This window comes from Malus sylvestris, chromosome 6, assembly GCF_916048215.2.
Source record: "Malus sylvestris chromosome 6, drMalSylv7.2, whole genome shotgun sequence".
In the NCBI taxonomy this organism is placed as follows: Eukaryota; Viridiplantae; Streptophyta; class Magnoliopsida; order Rosales; family Rosaceae; genus Malus; species Malus sylvestris.
This window is the reverse complement of record NC_062265.1, coordinates 34,853,052-34,876,910: the sequence shown is the minus strand read 5'-3', so window position 1 is coordinate 34,876,910 and position 23,859 is coordinate 34,853,052. Positions and strand designations below refer to the sequence as shown.

At 37.2% G+C, this 23,859-nt stretch overlaps 3 protein-coding genes and 1 long non-coding RNA gene across 7 annotated transcripts; 2 read left to right on the top strand and 2 right to left on the bottom strand.

Moving 5' to 3' along the window:
* Nucleotides 1–346: 346 nt before the first annotated feature.
* On the bottom strand, nucleotides 347–1,991 carry LOC126627431 (ATP synthase gamma chain, chloroplastic-like). The gene has a single exon (XM_050296963.1). It carries the CDS (start codon nucleotides 1,671–1,673, stop codon nucleotides 561–563), a length of 1,113 nt encoding a protein of 370 aa, XP_050152920.1. The 5' UTR covers nucleotides 1,674–1,991; the 3' UTR covers nucleotides 347–560.
* Nucleotides 1,992–7,021: 5,030 nt separating this feature from the next.
* Nucleotides 7,022–10,206, top strand: LOC126626302 (uncharacterized). 3 transcript variants are annotated; one of them, XM_050295574.1, is made up of 5 exons: nucleotides 7,022–7,208; nucleotides 7,669–7,839; nucleotides 8,570–8,702; nucleotides 8,823–8,937; nucleotides 9,527–10,206. In XM_050295574.1, the coding sequence occupies exons 1-5, from the start codon at nucleotides 7,039–7,041 to the stop codon at nucleotides 9,580–9,582; spliced, it is 645 nt and encodes a 214-aa protein (XP_050151531.1). In that variant the 5' UTR covers nucleotides 7,022–7,038; the 3' UTR covers nucleotides 9,583–10,206. The 3 variants fall into 3 exon arrangements, with proteins under 3 accessions (XP_050151531.1, XP_050151530.1, XP_050151532.1); XM_050295573.1 differs by having other exon boundaries at nucleotides 9,524–10,206; XM_050295575.1 differs by having other exon boundaries at nucleotides 7,077–7,208; nucleotides 7,674–7,839; nucleotides 9,524–10,206.
* Nucleotides 10,189–17,073, bottom strand: LOC126626300 (uncharacterized). Of its 2 annotated transcripts, XM_050295571.1 has the most exons (13): nucleotides 16,448–17,069; nucleotides 15,786–15,835; nucleotides 14,986–15,257; nucleotides 14,826–14,900; nucleotides 14,682–14,740; nucleotides 14,394–14,529; nucleotides 13,631–13,727; nucleotides 13,464–13,530; nucleotides 13,059–13,157; nucleotides 12,094–12,183; nucleotides 11,371–11,525; nucleotides 10,798–10,899; nucleotides 10,189–10,626 (listed from the first exon to the last, which is right to left on the bottom strand). In XM_050295571.1, exons 3-13 carry the CDS (start codon nucleotides 15,236–15,238, stop codon nucleotides 10,500–10,502), a joined length of 1,260 nt encoding a protein of 419 aa, XP_050151528.1. In that variant the 5' UTR covers nucleotides 15,239–15,257; nucleotides 15,786–15,835; nucleotides 16,448–17,069; the 3' UTR covers nucleotides 10,189–10,499. The 2 variants fall into 2 exon arrangements, with proteins under 2 accessions (XP_050151528.1, XP_050151529.1); XM_050295572.1 differs by lacking the exon at nucleotides 15,786–15,835 and having other exon boundaries at nucleotides 16,448–17,073.
* Nucleotides 17,074–22,974: 5,901 nt separating this feature from the next.
* LOC126625673 (uncharacterized) lies at nucleotides 22,975–23,488 on the top strand. Its single transcript, XR_007624439.1, has 2 exons — nucleotides 22,975–23,070; nucleotides 23,302–23,488. It is a non-coding gene; the product is annotated as an uncharacterized LOC126625673 (long non-coding RNA).
* The last annotated feature ends 371 nt before the right edge of the window (nucleotides 23,489–23,859 follow it).

The window sequence follows — 23,859 nt, the reverse complement described above, 5'->3', positions numbered from 1 at the left end:
TTATATAAACAAGGAAAGAAACTGAAACATCTACGAAAGAACTAGATTTCAATACTACATGATTTTGTAATTTTTGCTAGGTGATATCATCTGTAACTCCACGTTTCTGACCTATGGACACAATCAATCGAGCAAGTTTAGTCAGAGCAGTAGGAGATGAAAATATCTGATTCACATACGAAGCTCCAATCCCGACAAGAACTCAAAATCACAAATAACAGGATATGCTTTTGTCTTACTTTCTGTGCTTTTGTAAGAATAGGATGTATTCAATAACTAGCAATGCGCACTTAATCATTTGAACAGGAAAGCAGAAGAGTCACTGCATGGAAGAAACTGCACAATATTGTTAGGATAGAACAAGAATGAGATATATTCCTCCATGTTATTAATCTCGTTGTCAATGTGAGCGCTCTGATCATCATTACAATTAAGAAACAATATTGCTATTCTGATGCTTTTCGCCTAGAAAATTGCCTAATGAATTCAATCACAAAACTTTCATCATGAACAATATGACCCAAAAAGGAACGAAGAACAAGGAGAGGAAGATCCTGAGATCACTCAAACTCCTTTAGTGCTTCGGCTCCAGCAACAATCTCCAATATCTCCCCTGTAATCTTTGCTTGTCGTTGCCGATTGTAAACATTTGAAAGAGTCTTCGTCAAGTCAACTGCATTGTCGGTGGCATTGCTCATAGCATTCATTCTCGCCGCGAGTTCACTTGCCGTTGATTCCTGCAATGCCCTCAAAATCTGACTGTTCAAGTAGAGAGGCATCATGGCATCAAGGATCTGAACAGGGTCTTGTTCAAATTCCATAACCGGCAAAAGCCCTTCCCTCTTTATCTTCACACTCTCCCTCTCCACACTCAGTTTACCTTCCTTAGTTGTCAGCCTAAAGAACTCATCCTCAATTGCATCAACACTATTCCCATTCACATCAACAACCTCCCCCTTCGGAGACAATGGAAGCAATGTATGTATAACCGGCTCAGATTTCACCAACGACACAAATTTAGTGTACACAAGCTCAACTTTATCAACCTCTTCGCTAACAAACAGCGAAAAAACATCATCAGCAATGACCTGAGCCTCTTTTGTTGTTGCAAATAACCCACCTTCAATAAACCTATCAACACAAATCTCAGGCCTACGCATAAAATACGAGTTACCCTTTTTTCCAACACTGATCAGAGTGATATCTAACCCAAGTTTCTTCAATTCCGCGATTCGGGCCTCGGCCTTTTTTACCACCAAGTTGTTGAAGCCGCCGCAGAGGCCTCGATCAGCGGTGATCACAACAATGGCAACTTTCTTCACAGGCCTAACATTTGTGAGAGGGACATCAATGTCTTCACACTGAAGCCGCTCATTTATGTCGTACAGGACCTCCACAAGCGTCTCAGCAAAGGGTCTGCCATTGATGACTGCTTCCTGGGCCCTCCGAACCCTGGCAGCCGCCACGAGCTTCATGGCTTCGGTGATTTTGTGGGTATTTTTTATGGAATCAATTCGGACCCGGATCTCACGCAGACCGCAGTGGATTGCTGAGGATTGAAAACGGAGAGGTTGGGGTGAGATTTGGGGCAAAAGGTGTTTAGGGTTTTGGAGAAATATGTTAGAAATTGGGGGTTTTGCAGAGACCCACAGGATTGAATTGGACACAGCCATTGGTTCTGGTTCTAGTTTTGCCGAGATTGAACAAATTCAAATCTCTGCAAAAACCTAAATGGATTGAAGCTTTATGAAAGCATCAAGATTGAAAATTTCTTGGGGAATTGTATCTTTGCAACAACTTTGTTGTTGGTGGAAATTTACTCCTGAGATTTGTGTAATAGGAGTCAATTTGATTGGGGTTGGCTTGAGATGGACCCTGGAGCTAAGCATATGTTTTGGATTCTCCGGCGAGGTAATCATTGAACCCAATACAACGGAGCAGTATAGAACTGTTTGATTCCAGAACTAGATCATTGTATAGGGGGTGTAATGGGAATTTGGGAGATTTTAATAGATTTATAAATTCATATATTTTTATAGAGTTTAATTGATTTATAGAGATTTTATTTAAAATTATAATTCAATTCCCCTAAAATTTCTTGGAGGGAGGAGATTTGTGGATGCTTAAAATACACTGTAAAATCCCTCAAATTCCCTCAAATTCCTTAAAACTTTTTCAAACCCTTTAAAATCAAACTCTAATTGAATACACCCGAATTTTAAAATATTTTAATATTCAATCTTAAAATCTTAATTGAATACACATTAAATTTCAGATAATCCCTAAAATTTCTAAATAAATACCCTTAAAAGAATTAAAATCTCTCAAAATCTCAATTGAATACATAAGACTCATGTTTTCTAATGAATTTTGAGAATTTACTAGATTCATAACCTAAAATTTGAGTTATTCTAGATGCACCACACGTTTAATAAATTTAATTTAGGACATTCTCAAGATTTTGACACATACAAAGCTTTTTTAGAGACCCACTACTAGTTTATATTACTTTTTCTATTTTTCAATTTTAAAAATCAATAAAAAATAGTTTTGAGTCCTAATAAACGTTAGGATCACATCCAAAGGTCTTGCAATATTTCCATTAACTCCCAAGAAAAATATTTCCCTAAAGTCCCGCTCGTGGGTGCAAAAACGAGACAAGCTCTATTCACAAAAAAGAGGACGAGTTTCTGGCATACAAAACTAGGTGGACTCTGCGCACGCAGAACGAGGCGAACCAAGGCACATGGAAACGAAGAGGGCTTTGTGCATAGAAAACGAGCTAGGCTCTGTACACACAAAACGAGTTAGGCTATGCTCATATAAAACGAGACGAGCTTGTGGCATGCAAAACGAGCCAGGCTCGTTGCATGAACTTCCCATACATAGAACAAGGTGAACCCAGGTGCAAAAAAACGAGGAGTATTCCGCTCACGGAGACGAGGCAGGCTCTGTGCACGTAATATGAGGCGGGCTCAACACACCAAAAAATGTGGCATACAAAATGAGGCGGTGCAATGCACAAAAAACGAGATCGCCCATATGCACGAAAAATGAGACAAGTTAACCCATACAAAACGTTGTGGGCTCAGGCGCATAGGTCAACCGGTGTTGCTCGCATGAAGCATTGGTACCAGGATGGAGCCTTTATAAGCTACTATCAATATGAGATAGGATTTAGTTTAATCTCAAAGGTCAACCTTTGTTGCCCGTACAAACAATTGTGTTGGGGTAGGGTTTAGTTTTAATCTCATATGTCAGGTATGATTCTAATACGAACCATAGGTGTCGAGGGTAGGGTATATATAGGGGTTAGGTTTGGTTTTATTCCCACGGGTCAACCGTTGTTACCCGCACGAATCATTGGTGTTGGGGTGGTCATTTATAGGACTCTTATTAAGGTTTTGTTTCAATCTCAAGGGTCGACCATGGTTTAAGGTGGGGTATTTATAAGCCATTATCAACCATGATAAAATTGCAACTTTTAACATAGTAACCCCTTCTTAAAAAATTAAAATTAAAAAAAAAACATTTCTTTGCCGCGGTATGGTGAGGGGAAAAAATTCAAAGGCGTTGGGCTCTAAAACTCGATGAACTCAGAATGTTATTTTTACAGCTCGTTACTATTCACACCTATAAACTCTAAACTTCATAGGCCTCCATTGCTTCTGCTGCGCCTTGGGCCTTCCAGAGGGCATGAGTTCGAGCTGTGTCTCCCGCTCCTAACCATTAATTTTATTTATTTTATGTTTTAATTTTAATTTTCCTTTTTTTTCTACCACAACGCCAAACCATCATCTTCATGTTCTACAAAATGTATCTTCGGTGAAAATTCCTCTTATAATCCAAGTCAAAAAGTTCATAAATAAGGATATAAATCTAAATCTAAATCCAAGGGTATTTAAATCTAAATAAAGTAACGTAGGAAGAAAAAAAAACTTCAATGGAAAAAGAAAAAAGGAGAAAAAAAATAGAAAATGATATAATCAGTACTTTTCTACCGATTCTCGTCAAAAAGGGTCGCTGAAAAGTTTGCCACTGTCCCTCAGCCAAGTCGCTAAAATCGTACCGATCCCTTCCTTTTGGATTTTTTTTTCTTTTTCAATTTTTGTTTTTGTTGTTAATTTTTCTTTTCTCTTACCATAACAACAAACTGTCATATTTATGTTGTTCAAATTTTATTTTTTCTTGCAAAATTTATTTTAATTCATATTTAAACACTTGAAATCAATGATTTAATGTCACATCCCGGACTCGATTTCACCATAGCATGATATTGTCCATTTTAGGTCTCGACCACGCCCTCACGATTTTGTTTCTAGGAACTCACACGAGAACTTCCCAATAGGTCACCAATTATGGGAATGCTTTCGCCCAAACTCGCTTAACTTCGAAGTTTCGATAGAACCCGGAGCCAGTGAGTTCCCAAAAGGTCTCGTGCTAGGTAGAGATGAGAATATATATATAAGGCTTACATGATCCACTCCCATAGATGATGTGGGATGTTACAATCCACCCCCCTTAGGGGCTCGACATCCTCGTCTGCACACTTCTGGCCAAGGATTGGCTCTGATACAAAATTGTCACATCCCCACCCGGGCCCCCACCACATCCTGGGCTCGACTCTACCGTAGTACGATATTGTCCGCTTTGAGCCCTGACCACGCCCTCACAGTTTTGTTTCTACGAACTCACACGAGAACTTCCCAGTGGGTCACCCATCTTGGGAATGCTCTCGCCTGAACTCGCTTAACTTCAGAGTTCCGATGGAACCCGAAGCCAGTGAGCTCCCAAAATGCCTCGTGCTAGGTAGAGATAGGAATATACATATAAGGCTTACAGGATCCACTCCCCTAGACGATGTGGATGTTACAATCCATCCCCCTTAGGGGCCCGACGTCCTCATCGGCACACTTCCAACCAAGGATTGGCTCTGATACCAAATTGTCACATCCCGGCCCGAGCCCCCACCACATCCCAACTCGACTCCATCATAGCACAATATTGTCCACTTTGGGCCCCGACCACGCCCTCATGGTTTTATTTATGGGAACTCACACAAGAACTTCCCAGTGGGTCACCTATCTTGGGAATGCTTTTGCTCGAACTCGCTTAACTTCGAAGTTCCGATGGAACTCGAACCCAGTGAGCTCCCAAAAGGCATCGTGCTAGGTAGAGATGAGAATTTACATATAAGGCTTACATGATCCACTCCCCTAGGCGATGTGGGATGTTATATTTAAAAACCTAAATTTAAAGACGTTTTTTTTTTCAACTTTAAAAATCTAAAAATAGTTTCGAGACCTAATAACTAATAGGATCACATCAAAAAATCTTGCAATATTTTCCTTGACTACGACGCAAAATATTTCCTAAAGCCCAAAATTTCAATTTTTTCACAAAAATGTGAGTTATAAGCAACAGTTTTCCAATCGATTTTGAGTACTTTTACAACTTCCATTATAAATCAAAGTTAAAGTCATTATACTCGCACCACATGTTTCCTAAAATTAATTTAGGACAATCTCAAGATTTCGGACACCAACAATTTTCTTTGGGGCTTGGCTATTAGTTTTCATTATTTTTTTTCAAAAACTTTAAAAATCAAGGAAAAATAGTTTTTGGACAAAATAAAGGATAAAATCACATGCAAAGGTCTTGCAACATTTTCGTTAAATCTCACCCTAAATATTTCCTAAAACTAAAAATTTCAAGTTTTTTTTACAAACATTGTTATTTATAACCCACGTTTTCCAATCGATTTTGAGAACTTTTACAAGATTCATTATAAGCCAAAATTTGTGTCATTCTAATCACACCACATGTTTTCTTAAATTAATTTACGACATTCCAAAGATTTTTGACACCTACAATTCCATTTGGGAGCCTCACTATTAGTTTATATTATTTTTCTATTTTGCAACTTTAAAAATCTTCGGAACCTAATAAACGGAAAGATCACGTCTAAGGGTATTTTCCTTAACTCCGACACAAAATATTTCCTAAAGTTAAAAAACCCACGGTTTTCCAATCGATTTTGAGAAATTTTACAATATTCGTTATAAGTAAAAGTTAAAGCCCATCTACTTACACCACATGTGTTCCTAAAATTAATTTAGGACATTTACAAGATTTCAGACACCTGCAATTCTCTTTGGGGCCCCGTTATTAGTTTTCGTTATTTTATTCTACGTTTCAACTTTAAAAATCAATGTAAAATAGTTTCGGGACCTAATAAAGGTTACAATCATATTCAAATGTCTTACAACATTTTTGTTAATTCCCACGAATTTTTTTTTCTAAAACTAAAAATTTCAATTTTTTCACAAAAAACTATGAGTTATATATAACCCATGTTTTCCAATCGATTTTGAGAACTTTTACAATATTCATTATAAGCCAAAATTTGAGTCATTCTAGTCACACCACATGTTTTCTAAAATTAATTTACCACATTCCAAAGATTTTCGACACTTACAAATCTATTTGGGGACCTCGCTATTAGTTTATATTATTTTTTTAATTTTTTTTTTCAACTTTAAAAATTAATAAAAAATAATTCCGACACTTTATAAATGGTAGGATCACATCCAAAAGTCTTGCGATAATTTCGTTAACTTGTAAGGAAAATATTACCTAAAACTAAAGATTTCAATTATTTTCACAAATGTGAGTCTTTTTTTTTTTTTTTTTTTTAAGTAAAACAATATTTTTACACTAAGGGAAGGAGGAGTTTGGCTAAGCCACACAATGAGTAGCCTAATTTGGTATGAAATTTGTCATCCACGAGATTCAAACCTAAGAACTCTCACCTCCAAGTGAATATGAATAACACTGAACCGTAGTATTGAGTGACAACAACTGCGAGTTATAAGTTGCTTTGCCTATGGTATACAAATGAGGGAGACAATACTTAATATACATACGGGGCACGCAAGGCAGACCCAACTCATTTTTAATTACGTGGCTCGCTCAGCAGAAGCCCATTATCCCACCTGGCCCAACTCATGCAACACGAAAAGAAGCCCATTAATCTCAATGCTGTGGTGTGGTGTGGTGTGGTCGGTCTGTATCTTTCTTGTGCAGTTTACCACCTCTTTTGTTTCTCCTCCCTCTCAAATTCTCAATTCTTCGATTCCATTCCAAAGTGACAGCGTTAACAGTGCATTGCAGACGACGGGTCAGGGACCTTCTCTTCGTCTTCTCCGGTATTCCATCTTCTACTCGCACCTTCGTTCAATCTTATTATTATAATTATTATTATTATTATACCTGCTGCTGATTTCTCTTCGTTTTTCAATTGAAACGCCCTAACCTTTTTTCCTCATTAGATTCGTATTTAGAGTGTTCGAAAGACACGCTTCTGTTGTATTCTTCCCTTTTTCTGCCCAACCAGCCCAGCCTAGGGTTTTTTTTTTTTTAACCAGTTGTTATTACAAATTACCTTTTTCACATCTTTTGGGCATAACCTTTAATTAATATCCCTTTATGATTAAAGATTAAAGATTAAAGATTAGGAATATCATGCTGGATAGGATAGTCTGGTGTAAATTCTAACAATCTTCTGAATTTTTTTAATTTCTTTTGTGCTTAAGCCAATTTTTTTCTTTTTTTTTAAATGTCATTTCATCTGTTATATGTTTGACTGGTTCTCCCTCATTTGTATAGCATAGGCGAAGCCATGGCCGCTGAAGAGGACTCCATTGAACAAGCAGTCGCAGCACGTCAAGAGAGGCTAAGAGCTCTTAAAGCAGCTCAGGAACTGTTAAACACTCCAGATGAGGATTCCGCACAAGTTCACGATAACACTAATGAAAGCAATCCAATTAGTGACGAAACGTGAGTACATCCGATTCATGTTTTGTATGTTAGTATCCCTTACCTATCCTCCATTTCCTTATTAGTCTTATTCAAGTGTTATGTTAATTTTTTCGTCTGAATGCCCTGAAGGTGTTGCGCAACACCTCCTCCTTTCAAATTCACAAGTTTGTGGGTTGATATATGTGAACAATATTTAGTTATTTGCCCACAATTTTTGCAATCCGTAATTGCTCAGTATTTATTCACACGTGTCATTAGAGATGATACTAAACGGTTTTGTTTGCATTTAATATTTCATGTTTCTCAACAAGCACAAGGTATGCATGTGATTTATGGTTTTTTGGGGGATAACATAACAATGGATTGTGTAGTTTCATCATGAGCACAAGATCTTTAGGGTAAGGACAAGAGTAAATCTGAAATAATCCCCAAAATGGGCAGCGGTATTAATTTTTGGAAGTAGATATTGTCATACCATACACATATGAGACTTCTGCTTCCATTTTTTTTCATAATCTATTATCTTCACTTCTAGTAGCATATGAATTAATTTCATGGTTGTATTTGTTTATCGTTGTGAGATATTTGATTTATATTAGAAAGCCCATGTCAGGATGCTTTTCACTATTATTATTATTATTGTTATTTTTTATGATACATAGGTATTGTTCTGTTCTCATGGTCTTCAAGTTTATAGGATCCAGAAAAAAAATTTGATGCTTTAACTTTAAACTGTAAATTTGTGCAGTAATACCAACATGAAATTCCGAAATTATGTTCCTCATGATAAGCAGCTTCAGGAGGGAAAGCTTGTTCCTCCAGTGCTGCCAAAGTTTGAAGACCCTGTTGCAGGAGTACCACCTCCATCAGAGAAGAAAGAGGTACTTGGTTACTTCTAAATTTCGAGACCCAGTCTCTTATTCAGTTAATCACTAGCTTCTGTGCTTTTCAAAAGGATTGTTCCTTATGTCACTTTGTGCTTATTCTGGATCAACGTTCAGGACCCGTTTGTGAATATTGCTCCTAAAAAACCAAACTGGGAACTTCGCAGGGATGTGCAGAAGAGGCTTGATAAGCTTGAAAAGCGAACCCAAAAGGCAATGCTTAAACTTATGGGTATGGTGTTGCCATTTTCTAATTAACCATTACCCTTTAAAGCTACATTTAACAGAATGGAAATCATGAAAAATCTTTTCTTAAATTGATTGGTTAGAAGGCATGCCATAAGTTTCAAAAACCATTACCATATTGTTTTTTCAGAAATAAGGCAGTTGATCTCTTCCTAACTTGTACTGTTGCTTTCCTGGCCATTATTACTTTTAACGGTTCATGCTTCACCTACTGGGAAATTATGGAAAATTATATCCATCTCACATTGTGTCCAATTGGATATTCGGTCGCATTGTCTGGAAGTAAACAGTTTCGGAACCATAATTGGAGCCTCAATTTGGCCCTCTGCATTTAAAAGATCAAGTGTTTTCCTTGATGTGCTTGCCTTACAATGTAAGAGACTAACATTGAATTTGGTTAGGAAATGGTTTGAAGGTTTCAAGGAACTGCATCACTTTACACTTTTAACTAATCTATCACCTGTGACAATGAGAATCAAATGCTTATTCCGTTGGCTGTACCTAAGAGTCATAGGTCTAGTCATATTGAACTCACTGGTTTTCTCTTTCTGTTGGAATTTCTTTGTTTTTAGCAGAGGAACAGGAGAAGCAAAAGCAATTGGATGGAGATGGCAGAAATGGTGAAGACTAGAATTGATTTTTCCTAACCTTGGCAACGGAAAAACAAAAGGGGAAAAAGGAAAGAAAATCACACAAGCTCTTCGAATTATACTTGAGAAGATTGTTCTCGCTCACTTTTAAACATGTTGAATAGAGTTAACTTACACCTGTATGCAAGTAGCGACTTGGAAGTGAGCTTCTTTTAGTTTTACTATTGATGATAAACTCTCTGCTGTGCTTTTGTCGAAACTGAATGTATTCTTGTATTTTCGCCGGACAACAAAAAAGTGTCAATAGACTCGATACAAACATCCACAGCCAACTTGAGCTATCAACACCTTTATACAGAATGGCCTGCTGCAGTTCCACGTTTGAAATTCCGACCTCTTGGAGCCACAATGTGTGATGTTGTGCTTGATTATCCTTGTTCTGTTGATGAAAAGATTACAGGAGAAATCTTGGTTACAGCCACCACCTCCACCTAGAGGAGAAATTATAGAGCAGCACGTGCACAGTTGTGGATTGAAACCCAAGATCCTCTCGGATTCCATGTCCAACGTGACATCCAACTTCCAGCCAGCAAAACGAGGCTGTAAACACAAATTTTTGGAATGCTTTTTGTATGAAATGAAAGCGATGGACAATCATATTCGTACTGGATTAACTTTGATGGGCAAACACCCCGTTTTTGTTAATTTGCAAACAAACCATTCAGCTCTTTCCCTGAAGCAGTCAATTAACAACTTACACACAACAGAGGGGAGACTTGTACAAAGCTCTATCAACAGTAAATTACGCACGGGGGACGGAACAAAAGAAATTTATAAGGGAAAATGGATGCACAGCGATCGAAGAATAATCCATCCGGTTTCGAATGGCCATCCACGCTTTTGGACTTGTACTCTGTAATGCACAAAAGTATTCTCGTATATGGCTTATATTCTGTCATTAGAGCTGGTTGGAACCCTTATTCATGTGCTCCATGTTCCAAGAGGGGTCTACTGGAGGAAGTTGGAATTCATCCGGTTTCAAGGCCAAAGCAAAATCGGGCAATGTTGGCGCTGTCTCCATGATTCTGTAGTTGAAGTATCCAAAACCATACATTAATTATTGCCAAGGGTTTGTTCTATGTATCATCAACCAAGAACATTGAGATTGCAATTAGGGGTGCCAAGAGTGAAAAGGAATTGCATTTAGGCATAAAAATAAAATACTATTAGTAATAGTTCTCGCAGGCGGGACATACTTTTCGTGTGAGTACAGATCACGGTTTATCCGCACTTTGCTTGAAGTATCTTTAGGAATTTTCTCAGATAGATACTTCATGGTTCCCCAGAGCGGTGGATTTCTGCATAATGTGTATTAAATAAGCAATTGCTAATTAAAAGAACAATTGAAAAGTACTAGAAAACTGATCAGATAATGAACATTTCAACCTTGAAACAACCAATGCTACATACGAGACACGCACACAATTTTCAAGAAGGGCCTGTAGATTAATCTTTGCTGATATCTAGAGATTGGACTCCATATTAATGACTCTAGAGTAGATAATTTAGGAGACAGTCTTCTTAGGAAGAGTTCTCGTAAAAACTGAACTCCATTTTAATGGCCTAAAGTTGTAAATCTCATACTTATGACGATTTTAGGTTTGTCCTTGTACAAGTTTGAGTTTGACGCTAATGGAGTTAGGGAGAGAGGATAAACATATTGCGGCTACAGCACATACTTTATTGCCCCTAGAAAAACAGCAGAGAATCTGCTAGATGGCATCCATCGAAATCAGTAAAATGAATGAGCAAATAGAACCTCTCCCTACCTCGACAAAGGGGGAGCAGCGTTAAATGCGTCGCATGCCTTCCTACTTTCTTTAAAATACTCATCTGCTGCTTGCAAGGCAGCTACAGCCATCCCATGAAATTTTTCAGTGTTACCCTCATCAAGGATCAAACCATGATAGTAATATGCAGCAGCCTGGTTAAAATGGGAAGGTTAAAATTGGAAGAACCTTGGTCAGCTGTTAAGAACACAAACTTCAATCGTAATGAAAACAAATATTCTACATTAGCGGCATAAGCCCCCTCTCTATCAGCGAGATCAACTCGAAAGAATGAAATACAACATACTTCATGAATAGTTCAAGATACTTTCGTTTGGCAGTTACTCATTCAGAAAAGGCAATAGCGTATCAAAATCTGCATGCACACAATCTAGTACAAGGGAAGACAAACCAAATGAGCAAGTAATCCCCAAAGTAGAAAATACATATGACCAACCTGATATCTTTTTTAGAAAACTACAAGTGTGCTTTGCTTTCTAGAGGAATCACTACAAAGTCCATTATTTTTCCTTCAGAAGGATAAATCATGCTTTTGGTTTCCATATTACTCTCATAAATACTATGGCGTTGAGGAAGGAACTCATTAGTTTAAATATGCTATCTTTGGGAGAGAGGGGGAGGGGCGTTGAGGAAGGAACTCATAAGTTTAAATAAGGATAGTAGTAAGAGCATAAAAAAGGACATGCAGAAAGTGCAAGATACCTTTGCCTCAACATATTTCCACTTCACAAAGAGCCGATGCTTTTCACCCCAACCATTTAATAAGGGAAGGTTCATAAGGTTATCTTGAGCCTGCAAATAAATGGCAGAATGAAAGCAATATTCTTCAGGAATCAGGATCACCATGTGATTCAACAAACATATAATGTGCTCGGATGACGAGTGTAATCATGAGAAACATAGTGAACCATAAGAATTAACAACCTATATATGACATGTAACTGATATGAAATATAAAGGAACTTCTCACAACTACTCCGAATAGAGAACAGCCAAAATTACCCAATGTTGGGAAATGCAAAAGGAAAACCTAAGAATGTAGCAAAAAATTGGATTCATAATAAAAAGAATAAAAAGGTTGTACCCAGTGCACAAGGCTCCCGCTTTACGCAGGGTCTGGGAGAGGTGAATGTCGGCTAGCCTTACCCCCATTTATGGAGAGGCTGCTCCCAAGTCTCGAACCCGAGACCTACCGCTCATGGGCGAAGGCACTTGCCATCGCACCAAGTGCGACCTCTATTCATAATAAAAAGAATACTGATAAAAAATATGATTTTAGACGAGACTGGAGGTTAGATCCTGATGTTTGGAGTATTCAGAGGGTGGATCTTTGTTATCATTTTTAGTTTTTTCACCTTACCATGGATGGAATCCATCATGTACTCACAATGCGGTTTTAGGATCATTATAATGGTCTGTTAATCTAGAATATCTAAATTCAGACCCTAAATTGATGCTATTCGGGCTGACTAATGTTTCCTCTTTCCAACTCAATTCACAATGGTCCAAATTCAAATTGCACATTTTGAATATAGGTACTACAGCCAAAGGAGATGAACAGAAATCGGGACACAATGGAAGCATGGAAAATTTATTACACAAATCCCAGACATTAAATGATATTACTAATTGACAAGATCAAACCGGCAATGATGATAAATTCTTACCTGTTGCCAATACTTTACCATTTCACATGCAAGCCTTCGCTTCACTGCAAGTGTGGCTTTTGTGCTATCAATTGCCATTCCAAGTTGAATATCAACACCCTACATGAGATGGTGGAAGTGATAAAAAGGGTCAGCAAAAGATAATTTTCAGAAGACAAAGGTTCCAGCTTAATTTCATTTTCAGGATAAGTTGGACCATTATGAGATGTCAAAAAAGAAAGAAAAAAGATGAATGAAAATCAAACTTATTGCACTTGTACCCCTTGTGCCCATTAAGCAGGATAGGTTCACAAGGGCTGACTGCAATATTTATGTTTTATAAATAAGATGGCGTTTCAGAAGCATGAAGCCTGAAATATAAAATGCAACATTTACCAGATCAGACCATTTAAGTAAAGGTACTACCTGTCCTAATGCTTGTAGGCAAAGAGCTCGAAGAACTCCTTCTGCTAAGTCAACTGGCAGGTTTGTCCTGCAATCAAGCAATAGTCAAAAGATTATAAATAACAGCATTAGGAACATGATAACAAGCAGAAAGTTAAAATCAGTGCAATTTTTAAACTGATACAAACTTGAGCTCAGTAGGCAACTGTGGAAGAACATGTCGGACTGCACAATCAAGGTATCCTGCTGCCTTCAGGAAAATATCAATGGAAGCTCGTCTACTCTCTGTAGCAACAAGTAAACAATGGAACCTTCATAGTATGATCAATGAAAAAGAAAGAGCCATGCAAGGCACAACCAAATGAAAAACTTGGCAATATACAAACCTAAAGGTAGACCAACAACAACTACTGCATGCACAGGTTTTGTTAATTTCCTTTAGAAGTCTTACGAAAACAATATTTCTGATTATGCAATATAAACAGGTGAAACAAAGAACTTAGTACGAAGTATCAAACACAAGAATCTCGATTTAAGTATATGGATCATGAAATCCATTTTTCACTCGCCTTAGTGAATTCTTTACATATCAGCATCCTGCTTTTAAGGGTTTAATGACATAATCTAATGAATTTGTCCATATCTCCGGTTTTCCAATGTCTACTATTTTTCATATAGTTCCTAGTCAACCATACAAGGTTTCACCCAAAACTTACTGCATCTGGTTCTTAAATTCAGGCAACAGTTTCGTGCTATAGCACTAAGTTCTCTTCGAAACTCTAAAGAGAGGACTTCATCACCATTAAAGGTGTACTCATTCCAGAAAGCATTGGCAACACAACTTTTCTCGTTAACTCGACAAGCAAAGTAGGATAATAATTGAGTTGATAAAATTCAAAAGAAAACATGATTTAATTGTCTATAGCTCAGTTTTCATGTGATAATGCCTACCTTCTGTTACTTTTGGCTGATAACCATCAGCAGATGTTCTTGGAAGAAGTAACAAGTTAGCTTGTGATAATGATAGCATTGCCATTAAGTGCAAAATCGACAGCACCTCGTACCATGCATTAGACATAGCTGTTTCCTGAAAATCATTCATTCAAATTAAGCCAGGTTCCCTTTACAATATCATGGAATCTGAACACCATTTGAGGAATGACCAAATGGGGAAAGCAAAAACTATAATATGCCCAACAAAGAAATATGAGTTTTAAGAGCGCGCTCCTACATGCCCACCTCTGCATCATCCTCTTGATTTACCCACAAAAATTGAACCTTGTGGTGTAGCTGGCTTCCTTCACAATAGAAATAAGAAACACCTTTAGGGTTTACTAAAACTTGTGGATACAATTAATGAGATGGCATGAGATCATGATTTACCATCTTTCATTAATCCCAAAAGGACAGGCAAGTAATCATTGAGAGCCTGCTGAAGATCGGCCAATGTTGAACCACCTGAGGACAAGAATCATTCAGATAAAGAAATATATGATTTCAGATATCATTTGGAAAAATCAACAAGCTTGTGTCTATGACAAACCATGTTGAGTAGCAGCTCTTCTCTTCGTTCTGGTAATTGTCGGACCTTCTTGGGCAGCCATCACAACTATGCGAGTCCTTAATGCAGATAGGCGTTCCACTAAACTCTTGGACAAGTGATCACCAAGTGACTGAGAGAAATCAACAGGTTTAGGGATTCTCAAACCGGGGACATAGACAGAAACTTCCCCAATGTTTGCGGGCCTCCTCCTATTTCCTAGTGTATCTTTCGGTGTTGAGACCAGGCATCCCATATCCTAAGACTGACTATATCTGCTACCCAAACAAATTTTAGTCAATCAGCATCGGCACAGTTGAGGCTATGTATATAGACACATGCATACGATTCTCTATGTATATAAATTTGCAACTTATTGAAGGCAAACTCTCTCTCACACATGCAACAGTGGTGAATTCAGAAATGCATGCATATGAACCAGAAACGAAGATTGTTCAAATATTATAGACCAAAGGATGGAGATGGGCATCACAAGGAGGTGAAACATAAACAGCAAGCAAGGCATAATTAAATGTCAACCACCAAAGTGCACAAGTAGTAGGTTGTTATTCACGAGTGACACCCAAATGGCTTGATTAGAACTCTCTCTGTCTTTGAGATTGAGATATTAATTTTTCTCAATTGGTATTTAAAAACTATTATATCTATCTATCTATCTATCTATCTATATACATATGTATGTATTTTCCAAGGGTAGACCAAGTGTGAAGGGAGGGAGCATTAAGTAGTGGTATGTAAAGAAATAAGTGAGTTGGATAAAATTGATGAAATAAAAAACAAACCTTGTCTGTTATAGGAAGGGTGAGTGATTGGTCAAGCGTTGTGGCTTTTTCTGCAGCAAAAGGAAAAATGAAACAACAGAATTAGAGGCGCTAAAAGAAAGAAAAATTAGTTAGTATTTTTGTGAAAAGGGAAGAGAATGAATCACATGAAAGGCATGAGGGGGGCATGGCGTTAGCGTTGGCGCTGGCGCTGGACAAGAGATGAAAGAGAAAGAGAAAGAAGGGGGTGATTTCTCGTGCAACCAATTGCACAATTGCATTTGCATATGCATACGTTTGCCCGTCCATTGAATGAAATGTTAAATGTGAAAGTAAAGCAATCCAACAATTGTACTACAAATACTCTACTGGACTGGAGGAAAGGAAAGGAAGGCATTTCGTATTTGGTAATTGGAGTAACCTAAGCAACCCCTCCTCTCACGAAACAGTTAACTTGAGCTGAGGATTGTAAGTAAAGAAAGGGTGTCCAAACAAACAAGCAGAACAACAACTGGAGCAAATAATTCGATTAAGTTAAATTATATTAAAACCCAGAATTCAGGCTTCAAGCTTTAAACTTCAAAGCTTCGAGCTTGAAGGGACTCCAAAGTCTCCCAAGGCTCCAATCCAAGCAATTGGAAGCAATTGAATCATTGATTGGGTGAGGAGGCGAGAATACTTACCAATTAACATAAAGGCAGCCACTTTGGATCGAGTTTGCAAGTTGGTGGGCACCCCACAATTACCGCCTTTAACTTTAAGAAGCTTTAAGCTTATTTGGTGTCTGCAATCTGGAGAGAAATAGATCACAGACAGGTCACAGACAGACCAACAGACCTTGAAAGATATTACAAAGAGGAAAAAGGCAGACTGCCCTTTGTTGATGTGGGAGTAGAGTCGTCCGGAGTCCAGTCTGTCCAGAGAAGAAAGAGCCAGACAAACAGGTGAGGAGAGGACTGAGGAGGGTATTGGAAATTTGGAAAGTGGAAATTCCTTGTATAAATATAATAAATAAAAAATTAAAGCCTGGGGAAGGGGATCAGGGGAGGCGTTTTGTTTATACTTTACTTTGTTATATTCTCTTCTTTCTTAATTAACTACCACTCGCTCAACACAGAATTAACAAAGGGAGGGAATTGGTGGAAGTTGAAAACTGGAAAACTGAAAAATGAAAACCGCTATGCAACTTCCAACTTTGTGTATCCTCTTCCTTCCTATTATTATATATCTATCGCCATTCAGTCGCTTTCTCTCTCCCTTCTTTTCTTTTTCTTTTTTCATTCCTTGGATACAAATCGAGTTTTAAATGAAATTCCCTATATTCTTTTTTTCTTTTCTCTCTCATCGGGCTGCTCATCCTCATTAGACGGCGGATATAACTTGCTGATGAGCGATGAGACGAAAAAAATTGGTCAGTCTCGTTTTTTTTTTCTTCTGTCAACGTTAAATAGCCGTTATTCTTGTCATTTTTTCTTTTTTCACCCTTTTTTCTATTTCCGGCAACAATTATTAACATCCGAATAATTAATTTCAATTGAGAATGTTGGTGTTGACATTGGAATGCGCACTTGTTTACATGGTAACTCATCTTTTCTTCCTTTCTCTTTTCAGAACCAAAAAAAATAGAACAAAACAAAGCCAAGTTAATATTTCACAAAATGCATGACAAGTGTCAAAACCCAATAATGGTGCAACTACTCCTAAAACCAACTTCAATGGGAGGCTAAAAGCCAAGTTACTCCCCAAATTACCCTCCTCCCAAACAATCTCAAATCCATGCTAAAATTTTGGGCTAAATGCCAAATGTTATTTTTGGGCCAAATACCCTCAGGTTCCGTCCCCCCCCCCCCCCCGCGCGACTGGACTCGCTGGCCTTTGGGCCAGTCTCGGCCCGTTCACGCTCCAACGCGCCCGGGGTGGGCCCCGTTGTTAGCGGTTTGTCGGCCACCCACTGAATTCCAATGGCTACATTTTGAATCGGATGGCTAGTTGTCAAGGACCGTTGGTTGATCCAACGGTCCATATTCAAATTTTATTTTTTAAAATATGCTATTTTAAAATACATTGAATCCAACGGCTGAGATCGAATATAATCAAATCTAACGGTAAAAAAAAGATCTAACGGCCCAAATTTAAATTCAACGGCTAAAATAATTTAAAATTTTATTTAACTCAAAATTCACCCAAAAACTCTATAAATACATATGTATTTGTTCAAATATCCACACAAAACTCAATTTTCTCTTACAATTCTTCCAATTTATCTTTTTACCATTTCTTTCCATTTCCAAATTGTTCAACATGGCAAGAGAGCATATTAGAGGTTGTAATTGGACCTGTGAGGAAGATATTGCTCTATGCTTGGCATGGGTTTCTGTTAGCGAAGATGGTGCAGTTGGCACAAATCAAAATAAGAAGGTTTTGTGGGATAAAATCATTGCAAAGTTTCAAGAAAACTACAATGGCGGCGGGCGGGATGGTGGTGGTGTTTATGATCGATAGAAGACTATCAACAAAGCATGCACTTTATGGAAGAGAAGCTTGGAGAGAGTCGTGGTTGGCATGGCTAGTGGAATGAGCGCCACAGAAATTGTGAGTTTTGTTCTTGATATTTTATTTGTCATGTACATAATATTATGTTGCAACTAATTATTTTTATGTATTTTTTGCATAAGGTGACAAAACAATGGAAATTTACAAGACAAGAGTAACACAAAAAAATCAAGTTTTTAAGTTGCAACATGCTTGGGACGTCCTCAAGGATTGTCCGAGGTGGGGAACCAATGCGGACCAACAATGGGGAAGATTATTTCAATGCGAAGCTGCACAAACAAATGCCGGAGATGAAGGTGTCGATGAAATGACCCCATCTCCTTCTTTTGCAAGGCCCTCGGGAAGAGATAAGCAAAAGGAACCAAAGAGAAAAGGGAAGTCCCAAGATCCGATGAGTGGACACTTTGATACTGGAATTGCAAAATTGAACGAAACTCATAGCGCTCGCCAAGAAGAAGCGGCCCGAATGCATTTGCAAATGAAGGAAATCTCGGATAGGAAGGAAAATAGGTTTGAAATTGAATTCATGATGAAGGACCTCAGCAAATACAGTCCATAGAGGAAGAAGTTCTTACGTGGTAAGCAAGAGGAAATTATGCGAAAGTCTGCCTCAAGGAGTATGTTCAAGATGATGAATCATCTGAACCCTATATCCCAACATTTCAACGAAGTCCATCACCAAGTGAAGATGGTGGATATGATTGTTAAGTTCATGTAGTGTATGAATTATGTGCTTTATTAATTAAGGTTATTAATTGTCGTTTGTATTAAGTTTATGTAGTTTATTAATTATGTGGTTTATGAATTATCGGTTGTATTAAGTTTATGTGGTTTATGTACTTTATTAAATTTATGTCTTATTAATTATCCAATAATTTATGTCTTATTATTCCACACTTTGATGTAGACTAGATGCCTTCAATAATTCAGCCTCCATTCAATAATTTATCCAACGTAAGACAAAATACTTTGCACAAGAAGACACTTAAATTTATTACTGGAAAATAACAACATAGTACACTTAAAATTATTACATAAATGCTTAACCAACATCATCAATGTTCACATTCTCGGCGTCATACATGCTCAACCAAATCCTTGCAGTGAAAGTTGAAAGTTTGGTGTTGAACGGTTGGTGAATTGAAAATTTGGTGTTGAACGGTTGGTGAATTGAAAGTTAGCCCAGGGTTGAAAGATTGGTAAAAGTTGAAGGCTTGCTTTGTGGAAAATTTAGTATTTTTCAATATTTATCGGAATTTAAATTTTTTTTAGATTAAAATGTTCATAAAATTAATTTACGATAGTCTACATATTTATTTATTTTTTTAAATTTAATTTTAAAAAAATAGCCTAAGTTTATTCTTTAATAATCCCGGGCTAAAATTTTAGGCCAAAACTGTTGAAGCAGAAAAACTGTTTCTGGCCTAAAAACTAAATTTTCCGGGCTAAAATATTTGGCTTTTAGCCCAACCATTGGAGATGGTCTAATTGTAGGAAGGAAGGGGGAGAAAGAGGGATGAAGATCCTTTCCGGATCTTCTTTGTGAGGATCTCAAAGATCTTCAAATCATATTTGTTCACCATACATCATGTGGTCAGAAATCATTTTAAATTAAATATGAATAGTACTTGATGAAAACTGGCTACACGATGTACGATGAACAGACACAATTTGAGGATTCGGAGGCTTATCCCAAAATTTTATGGTGCTGCTGAATATAGGGTACTTCAAGATTTTTAACTGTTATAATATTTTCTTGAACAAAAACTGTTATATTTTGGGAAAAAATAAAGTTTCTCCATAAAATTAAGGAAATTGTTATTGCACTTTAAATATCTCATTTTTCATTTTAAACTTTTTATAATTTGAAAGAAAAATACACATGTGAATAGTGCGAATTAAGATTTTTGGAGTACTAATAAATGTTCTCAAAATTAATTGTTAATATGAAAAGTAGTTCATTTACTTATAAACACACGTAAAATCCTTTTTATTCTCGGACTAGGATTCTCTCCCCTCCTCTCACATTCTCTATTTTGTCTTTCTTTTTCTATATAAAATTAATATAAGATGTTGACGTGGAGTACTAATAAATGTTCTAAAAAATAATTGTTAATATGAAAAGTGATTTTTTGTTTATAACCATCGAAAAGTTTTGTTCTGTTACCTAATCTCTGAATGTTTATTTTTTGTGATTTTTTAGGTATGCGATCTCGGAGTGTGTACAAACAAGTTTGACGGTTAGATCATTGAAAAAAGTTTCGTAGAAAGTGTATCGCGTCAAAACGATAGATTAAATAAACACTTAAGAGTTAATGTTATACTTTCATTAAGTATAAAATAAGATTTTGTGGTATTCACTAGTGTAAATATTTTAATTGAAGATCAAATTTATTCATTGCATTCTTATATGGTCGATGAGTGTAGCTGTAAAAAAATCATTAAAATCGGAGCTAAAATAAATTGTTAAATTGTGATTTTTCGTTTATTTTTTATGATTTTTTGCGTATGCAATCTCGGAGTGTTTACAAATAAGTTTGACGGTTGGATTATTGAAAAAAAATTCGTAGAATGCATATCGCGTTAACACAGTAGATTAAACAAACACTTAGAGTTAATATTATACTTCTAGTCTTCCATTAAGTATAAAATAAGATTTTGTGGTATCCACTAGTGTAAATATTTTAAATTGAAGATCGAATTCATTCAATTCATTTTTATAGGGTCGAGGAGTGTAGCTGTAAAAAATCATCAAAATCGGAGTTAAAATAACAGTTAAATTGTGATTTTTCGTTTATAACCGTCAAACACTTTTGTTCTATTACCTAATCTTTGAATATTAAACCAAATTATTTATTTATTTATTAAACCAAACAATTATTATTTTATTTTTTTAAATCGTAACAAAATTTTGGGAGGGGATTTTGGGGGGATGCCATTTTGTTTCTGTCGGTTATAATCGACAGTAATTAAAATTTTCTATCGGTTTATATTTTTAAAAAATATTTCTGTCGGTTTTAACCGACACTAATGAAAATGTTCCAAAATAAAACCCCTTCCCTTATCCCTTCCTTCCCCATTTTCTCCTCTCCTCATTTCCTTCTCCACATCTTTTTCCCCTTCCTCAAATAAGGCCGCGAAGCCACGAAAGCAACCTTGCTTCCAAAATAGGACCGCGAAGTCATTGATCCCAACTACGATCCCCTAGACGCTATTGTCTTCTCCACATTGGCGACCCTTTCAAGCCTCTTGACATCAACACCATCACCGATGCTGCTACCATAGCTGCTGCTTATCCATCTCTTCCCAACTACGATCCCCAAGACGCTGTTGTCTTCTCCACATCGGCGACCCTTTCAAGCCTCTTGCCATCAACACCATCATCGATGCTGCTACCATAGCTGCTGCTTCTCCATCTCTTCCTTGCACCATTTTTTCTACTAACATATTTTCATGAGCCTCAGTTATTTTTAGGGTTTCCATTTCGCCAAATCCTTCAAATCTTCACCTCATCCTTACCAATTTCGTCCCAATTTTCCAATTTTCAGGTACGATTAGGTCATTCTGAAGTTGGTAGAACTCCCATTTTTCTGCTCCACTCGGTTCCCCCTCCAAATCTGAGTCAGGTCCGGGTCGTCGGATTTGCTCAAATCCAGAAATGTCATACCCATCAAGGCAATTTCTCATTTTCTTCATCCATTTATAATATATATATATATATATGTAAATATTGAAAATTTATGAGTGATTTGAATTTTGGGGTGTTTGTGTGAACACGGAATTTTCCTGAAACGAAAGAGACAAGAACAAACGTGCACAAACAAATATTTGTATTTGATGATTTTGGGTTACAATCTCTCTCTATTTTGATCCTCTGATTCGATCTCCGTAAGGTGTTGATTTGTGGATGTGTGATTGATCCAAAGGGTCGTTGGGCTTGATCTAAGGATGAACGTTCTTCAAGGACCGTGGACTTGATCTTGAAGGTGGATTTGAGCGGATCTTCAAAGGGGCTTTTGGGCTTGATCTTTGAAGAACAGTGACGAACGGATCTCCAAGGACTTTTGGGCTTGATCTTGAAGAACAGTGATGAACAGATCTTCAAGGGCTTTTGGGCTTGATCTTGAAGAACTGTTGAATGTGTGGATTTGTCGACGTTGTTGATCCAAAGGGTCGTTGGGGCTTGATCTTGGATGAGCGGATGATGAACGATGGTGCTTTCTTCAAGGGCCGTCGAGGCTTGATCTTGAAGGTGGACGATTGTTGATCCAAGGGCCGTCGGGCTTGATCTTGGAAGAACGATGAACGAAGAACGCTTTCTTGATTCTTCGGGAACCTGGATGCTTGAGAGCTTCGGAGTTTCAGAGCTTCAAGAGTTTTGCTTAATGATTTTGGTTCCTTCAAATGAATGAAATGGGCTTGTATTTATAGAATTTTCCAAGGCCTAATTTTGAATATAATATCCCAGATGAAATAAGTCGTTTATGCCAGGTGTTGACACGTGTCCTATTTGATGACTTTTCCAACTCATTTCAATTTTCGTTGAGTCACACGCTACGTGTAAAATTTATGTAATACATGAGCGTTGACACTTTGATTTATCGGTCAACATTTATTTACCGAAATTTCGATGTCTACAGTTTGATTGTGTAGATTCACAGGGGCCAGGACAGTAGGAAGATTCTGAATTTGGTGTTTGTTTGGGCGGATGAGGGCTCCGAGCTAAAAGTTGATGTCCCTGTTGTTTTCAAAGGTGAAGATGTTTGTTCTGGTCTAAAAAAAGTAATTTTATTTTATTTGGCTGCACATTGTTTGGTTTGTTTCGTATCATTGGTAAACAGAAGTTGCGTATTTGATCCCAAACCCGTAACATTGAAGTTGGATTGTTTAGGAATAAGTAGAAAATGTGGTCATCAATGTGATACATTGCTTGATTTAAAGGCTGTTCTATCATCCTTTGTGCAATTTCGTCCTAAAATTGCAGAAGATAGTGAAGAAAAGCGAAAGGCTCTGTTGGTGGTCACTACTTCTCTGTTTTCTCTCTTCTTTCTGTGTGTGCGTGGGTGGATATTTACAAAATGTGGACAATAATACACATTTTCTGTATGATTTTGCTTAATATCCGACACTAATACACATTTCTTGGCGGTTTTCATAGCGACATTAATAAATGGATTTGTAGTAGTGGCAACATGATTGATTAAAAATCTTATTGGAAATCCATCACCAATAATTGTATTTTCGGATAATGACACGTGGGGCAACGAGAACAATTAAAAATCTTATCGGAAATCCGAAAATTCATCACCAATAATTATCTTTTCGGATAATGACACGTGGCGCAACAAGAACGATTAAAAATCTTATCGGAAATCCATCACCAATAATTGTCTTCTCGAATAATGACACGTGACGCAACAAAAACGATTAAAAATCTTATCGGAAATCCATCACCAATAATTGTCTTCTCGAATAATGACACGTGGCGCAACAAGAACGATTAAAAATCTTATATGAAATTACAAATAAAATTATTTTGTAT

Coding starts and splice junctions, on each gene's coding strand:
- LOC126627431 (XM_050296963.1), bottom strand. CDS start 1,673: ATGGCTGTGTCCAATTCAATCCTGTGGGTCTCTGCAAAACCCCCAATT.
- LOC126626302 (XM_050295573.1), top strand. CDS start 7,039: ATGCTGTGGTGTGGTGTGGTGTGGTCGGTCTGTATCTTTCTTGTGCAG. Junction 7,209..7,668: donor CCTTCTCTTCGTCTTCTCCG/GTATTCCATCTT, acceptor TCATTTGTATAG/CATAGGCGAAGCCATGGCCG. Junction 7,840..8,569: donor AATCCAATTAGTGACGAAAC/GTGAGTACATCC, acceptor AAATTTGTGCAG/TAATACCAACATGAAATTCC.
- LOC126626300 (XM_050295572.1), bottom strand. CDS start 15,238: ATGGGATGCCTGGTCTCAACACCGAAAGATACACTAGGAAATAGGAGG. Junction 13,728..14,393: donor TCAGCCAAAAGTAACAGAAG/GTAGGCATTATC, acceptor TTGTTGCTACAG/AGAGTAGACGAGCTTCCATT. Junction 12,184..13,058: donor TGGTAAAGTATTGGCAACAG/GTAAGAATTTAT, acceptor ATTTATTTGCAG/GCTCAAGATAACCTTATGAA.